Consider the following 6000-nt stretch of genomic DNA (forward strand, 5'->3'; position numbering starts at 1 on the left):
ACCAACATTTCTCGACCTTGGCGACTTTAAGGTCTGTGGACTTCAACTCCCAGAGCTGTCCTGGCTGGGGAATTCTGGGATTTGAAGTCCACAGATCTTAAAGTCGCCAAGGTCGAGACATGCTGGTACATACTATATTTATTCTCCTTCCTTGGCTTTAACAGACAGCTCCCAAGAACAAGTAACTTCAACAACAAGAGGCTCTTCTCCAAGTATTAACGTCATAGCAATAATTATAGTCAAGTGTTATCTGATCTCATCAAGGTTTCTATCACGATCTTTGGGATAAAATTAAGAGAGTCTTACGTCAATCAAAATAAAGCTAGGAGTGAAGATGATGATTTAGTTGAGCTGCATTCACAGTGTAGGGACTTAATACGGGCATGATAATATCATTATATGAATTACAAGTTTATTAATGACATCATGGCACCCAGGACATCATTTCACTCGTGGCTGCGCAAGAAACAATATATTAGGTTTATGAATGAACCAAAAATCTATTACAGTCCAAGACCTGATGATGCATTAGACTATTATAAGCCTAATAGTTGCACATATCAGGACCAAACAATTAACATAAAATAGGGGAAAAAATTTATCCCAATAATTTACAATTTCAATACTTGGCATCAAATCAGCCTATTTGTAAAATTGAGAAAGAAATTAATTTCCAGGCCACATCATTAGTCCAAGCCCTTTCATGCAGATTCTTATCAAACCTTTCGTGACATCTAAAGTTTGATCTGAAGCCAAATTTCCAGTTCCCCAATATCCCCAAACCCGACCTACAACTATTTCCTTCTTTCCAGATAAGCCAGCCTTCTCCTCGGGATATTCACATTCACTCAAAGAATAAAGCAGAATGTAACTGCCTTTTTTTGCCTGCATTGATTTCATGTTCCTTTTGCTCTTCCTCACTTCCTTCCCTCGCCTTCTAAATTAAGATCAGCTCCTCAGGACAGGAACTTGTTTGCGATAGGCAGCAGTTGCAAAATAACCAATCCAGACTGACAGCCTTGTATCATTCTCACTCCCAGGAAGACTTGAGCTTAGCTTCACACTGAAACACTATGACATCCCAGCCATCCAGCAATCCTATCTTGCTTTTTTTCCTATGCTATATTTTCTCCTGGAAAATATCGATAGCTCAGGAATCTTGGGGTCTCAAGAGAGCCTCTCACAACTCCATTTCTGACCAGCCCAGTCTGCAGACCTGGCCCTTGCATGCACAGATGGAACCTCATTTCCCTTCCAATAAGTATGTTATTACGATGATGCTAGGTCGCACAGTCAGCCAGATGTTTAGACTGGATTTGGAATTATGGACTACTTATTGAGTCTCTCCCAAGGACCTGAGACAGGTAGATGCTGTTGCTTGATGGCATTAAGAGGTCGTTGCAGGACGTTGTCAGCTGTTCCAAGTCAATCTGCCTTTTGCAATTGACCGATGGGGATTGCATCAATGCCAATGGTGTTCAAATGGCGCTCCAGATGTTTGGGGGTATCACCTAAGGCACCAATTGCTATTGGTAATACATTTCCATTCTTTTGCTTATTAGGACAGTCAGCCTGATGTTCAGACTGGATTTGGCCCTTTCTATTCACCTACGAGTCCTTCTCAAGCACCCAGCGTAGGCACAGGTAGATGTTTTACAGTGCCAAAAGGTACCATTGCATGATGGAAGCAGTTCCCAGTCAAGCTGCCTTTTGCAATTGATTGCTATATTATTTGGCAATGTTTTACCTAATGTGTGTGTGTGTGTGTTGCAGACATATGTATGTGCATAGCATATGTACATATGTGTTATGTATATGCTTGGGTAGATATATTGCAGATATATATATGAGAGCAGGTAGCAGAATTTCATTTCTAGTGTGGGCTTGTGTGCTCCCAGTACAGAAAAAATGACAATAAAAATTATCTATCTTATCTAACTTACAGGAGTCTCCAACCCCCCCCCCCCCAACGTGGCTTCCCTTGCAAGAATTTCCCTACGGCACCCCTTAGGTGGGTGGGGGTCGAGAAGGGGGCGATGATGGGCAATCCTTCAGGTGCCTGCCCCCCTCCTCGCCCCCTCAGAAGACCCCCACCCAGACACTGCCCTCGCCCCCTTGGGCCACGCCTAGTGGGGGGGAAGGGGGGAGCCCGCCCACTTCTCCCTTTCCTTCTTCCCCCTCCCCTCATTCCTCTCCCCTCTTCCCCCCTCCCCTCCTCCCCTTTCCCCCTCCCTCACCTTGTCCATCAGCTTCCAGCACTTCTCAACCATCTTCTTGTCCACGGTGCAGGGCTGGTGGGGGCCGAGGTGGTGGTGGTGGGGCTGGAAGGCGTCCTTCATGAGGCCGATGAGGCCCCCGGGGCCCTTCTTCAGAGGGGCTGCCATGAGAGGGGGGAGAGGGGGCCGCAGCGACACCCCCGCCGGGCCCCTTGAGGAGGCCGAGGGAGTTCGGGCGGCTTAAGGCGGTCCTCCTTCCCCGTCCCGAGGGCCGCGGAGAGCCCCGGCTCGGGCAGCGTCGGGCCGGGATGAAGGAAGCGGCTCCACGAGCGCCGGGGACGCGCCCGACTGACGAAGAAAAGGGAAGTGGGGAGGGAGGGCAGGAAGGGCTGCGGCGCATGCGTGCCGGCGCGAGCCTCTCCGGGCGGAGCCACCTGATTGGCTGGCCGGACAGAGAGGAGGAGGGGAGGGCGATGGCTGGGAAGGAGAAGAAGGGAAGCGGGCGCTGCGCGAGCCTCCTCGAGGGGCGGCTCGCTGCTATTGGCCGCCCAGAACGCCGCCCCACCCACTCCGGCGGGAAAATCTGCTCCGATTGGTCCAAGGTTTCAAGAACGCCTTCACCCTTAGAAAAGCCGTTTTCTGATTGGTCGGTGCAAAGGAAGAGGGCTGGGCGCCCCACCTTCCTCTCTTCTTCACCTAAGATCGGCTCTGGCTCGCAAGCGAGAAGGAGCCGGGCTTTTAAATGGCCTCAGTCCGATTATGCCGGCCATTTATTTCCTTTGCGAAGGACACCCGAGAAGCCGGCACTCATTCCAGGCAGGACAAGAGCATCAATTGCTCGCTCTGTCCACGCCCACCCGGCGTCAGATTAGCATAGCCCCGCCCCGCGGTGTTTCTTTAAATGTCTTTGGTGCGCCATAGAGCCGCGTGCGCGTGCGCCGTCTCAGCATGCGCGGAAGCATGCGCAGTACTGGGGAGAGAGGCTCGCGATGCCATGATGAGATGGGGCAGCCAGGCTTCTATAATAGAGACTGCAGGATTGAGCAACCAGAATAGAAAAGTACAGTTATGCAACTGGTTGGCCTAATGCAGAGCTCCTTCTCTGCCAGTCTATAAAACAATTATAATTGCAGAAATCAAATTCCTTCTTGGGTTTTAATTCTGAACCAGCCAGCTGGTAACTGGAAGACACAGCCAGAGAGAGAAAAGATGCAGGGTGACTTGGTTTCCCTTTCTAAAATCAGATTAACAGAAGAGATCTTGTAGGCCATCTAGTCCAACCCCCCCCTGCCCAAGCAGGAGACCCTACAACATTTCTGACAGATGGCAGTCCAATCTCTTCTTGAAAGCCTCCAGTAATGAAGCTCCCACAACTTCTGAAGGCAACGGTTGAGTGTTTAACTGTCTTCCTTATTTCCTCCTTATTTCTAAGTTGAATCTCTCCTGGGTCAGTTTCCATCCATTAGTCCTTGTCTGGTGTTCAGATGCTTTGGAAAATAGCTTGACCCCCTCCTCTCTGGGGCAGCCCCTTAAATATTGGAAGATTGCTGTCATGTCTCCCCTGGTCCTTCTCTTCACTAGACCAGACAGACCCAGTTCCTGCAACCGTTCATCGTATATTTTACCTCCAGCCCCCTAAAATCATCCTGGTTGCTCTTCTCTGCACTCTTTCTAGAGTCTCAACCTTTTTTTTTTATATTGTGGTGACCAAAACTGGATGCAGTACTCCCAAGTGTAGCCTTACTAAGGCTTTATAGAGTGGAATTAGTATCTCCCTTGATCTTGATTGTATCCCTCTGTTAATGCAATTTAGGATTGCATTGGCTGCTGCCTTACCCTCTTTACTCTCCTGTTACTCCAGACTGCCTCCCATAATCCCCAGCCAGTGTGGCTTTTGGGCTCCAGACTGAGGAAAACTACCTTAAACTCAAATTCTTTGCAAATTTTATGAAAAACTGGAGAGTCAATGCTTCCTTCTGACAAGGGAACTGAAAAACGCAAGGAAAATATGGAAGTGGCTGATAAAACGGAAGTAAAGCAGAAAAAAGAGAAACGAAGGCGTAGGGAGAGGTTTTGGACTGACGAAATATCTTCACTGGAAGCCTTTCCGACAACAAAGAGGAAGTGATCCAAGGAAAGAAGGTCGGGTTTTAGAGGCTGACCTGACCTGCGTAAAGAAAATGGAGAAAGATCTGGGCAAAACAGAGAAATGATCTCTTCACTCGAAAAGAGTTTGTTTTTCTCCGGAAGTCCTAGGCGACTTCAGAAGAAAGTGACTTTTACGTGACTTCTCGAGATTCAAAACCAAGAAGCGAGACAAACGTTTGTCAGTTCCGCAAGTCTTCTGTTGAGGAAGGGGATCATAACACTGGTGGAGGCGGGGTGGGGGGGAAATACACACATGTTTACTTAATATGTAAGTAGCCTGGGTTCGAATCCCAGAATGGTATAGTAGCTCAGGGGTTGGCCACCCGTGGCTCTGGAGCCACATGTGGCTCTTTCATCCCTCTGCTGCGGCTCCCTGTAGCTGGTCGACTCCACAATGGATAGGTAGAGGAAAAAGGATGCTGTGCTAGGAGGAGACTCTATGGTGGGAGAACCGGACTTCTGGTCAGCTTCAGAATTGAACAGGGGGCTTCTGGTTAGGACCTTTTTGGCTCTTTGAGTGTTTAAGGTTGCCGACCGCTGGGCTAGCTGATGAGAGCTAAATAGCTTGAAATAGATCTAAACTAGTCTCCCTTTGCTTATTTTTTGTCGGTGAAACTTAAATTCAAAAGAAAAAGTAGTTTGTCGCGAAAGCCTGCAAAGGCTCCTGGAATGGGGCTGAAAAGTGGAAGCAGTATGCTCTGTCCCATCATTGGGTTGAGAGGTTGCCCCAATAGACCGGCCTCACCAATAAAACACTTATGTTATACAACTGCTTCCCCACACACCCACTTCACGGTCTCTGTTTCTGTTGCCTCCTCTCTGGGAGGAGGTTTCCAAGTATTTCGAGCAGGACTTCCCGATTCTGGGACAGCTTTGTTCCCTTGTGCCATCCGTCTGGGAAACTGGCGAGATTTGCTTCTCTCGCCATGGACAGGTATACATCTGAACTAGACTCTATTTTTTCTCTGGGTATATGCATAATTTTGTATTTATTTCTTTATTTTGTCATGTTCATGTAGTTCATATAATGGAGGCGGTGACCCTTTGAGAGCTGTATGCAACGAGACTTCATTTTAATGTATGCTAATCAGTGTAATTCAAAGTGACAATAAAGTTATTATATTCTATTCCATTCCATTTTTCATTACTCTATTCTATTCCATTTTTCATTCTTCTATTCATTTCCATTCAGGGGTGGGTTCCTGCCAGTTCTAACCTCTTCTATAGAAGAGGTTCCACAAATCTACAGTGCCGTTTAGAACTGGTTCCAGCTCCCTCCCTCCACCCGTCTGCACATCATCAAGATGACGAGCGAGAGGAGGAATTCTGGGAGTTGAAGTCCACAAGTCTTAAAGCTGTCAAGTTTGAACACCCCTGGGTGTTTTTTTTCTAAAGGGTTAGGGGTGCAAGGGTCTTGTGACTTGGCAGCTTTAAGACTTGCACACTTCGATGCCAGAGTTCCTGAGCCAACATTTTGATTGCTAAGCAAGAGCGTTATTAAGTGAGTCTCACCACATTTTACAAGTTGGCCATGCCCACCCAGTCACATGACTGCCAAGCCACTCCCACTCGGTCACATGGCTGGCAAGCCACTCCCACACGGTCACATGGCCGGCAAGCCACTCCCACAAAGCAG

At 48.0% G+C, this 6000-nt stretch overlaps 1 protein-coding gene across 1 annotated transcript in view; it reads right to left on the reverse strand.

The window, feature by feature from the left end:
* Nucleotides 1–2598, reverse strand: part of CBL (Cbl proto-oncogene) — a 38035-nt gene extending 35437 nt beyond the window's left edge. The window contains exon 1 of the mRNA XM_081961109.1: nt 2238–2598. Coding sequence (XP_081817235.1) covers nt 2238–2384 — 147 coding nt within the window. The 5' untranslated portion in view covers nt 2385–2598. The remainder of the gene's footprint in view (nt 1–2237) is intronic.
* Nucleotides 2599–6000: the final 3402 nt, after the last annotated feature.

The sequence above is a fragment of the Natrix helvetica genome (genome assembly GCF_964273705.1).
Source record: "Natrix helvetica genome assembly, chromosome: 8".
Taxonomy (NCBI): domain Eukaryota; kingdom Metazoa; phylum Chordata; class Lepidosauria; order Squamata; family Natricidae; genus Natrix; species Natrix helvetica.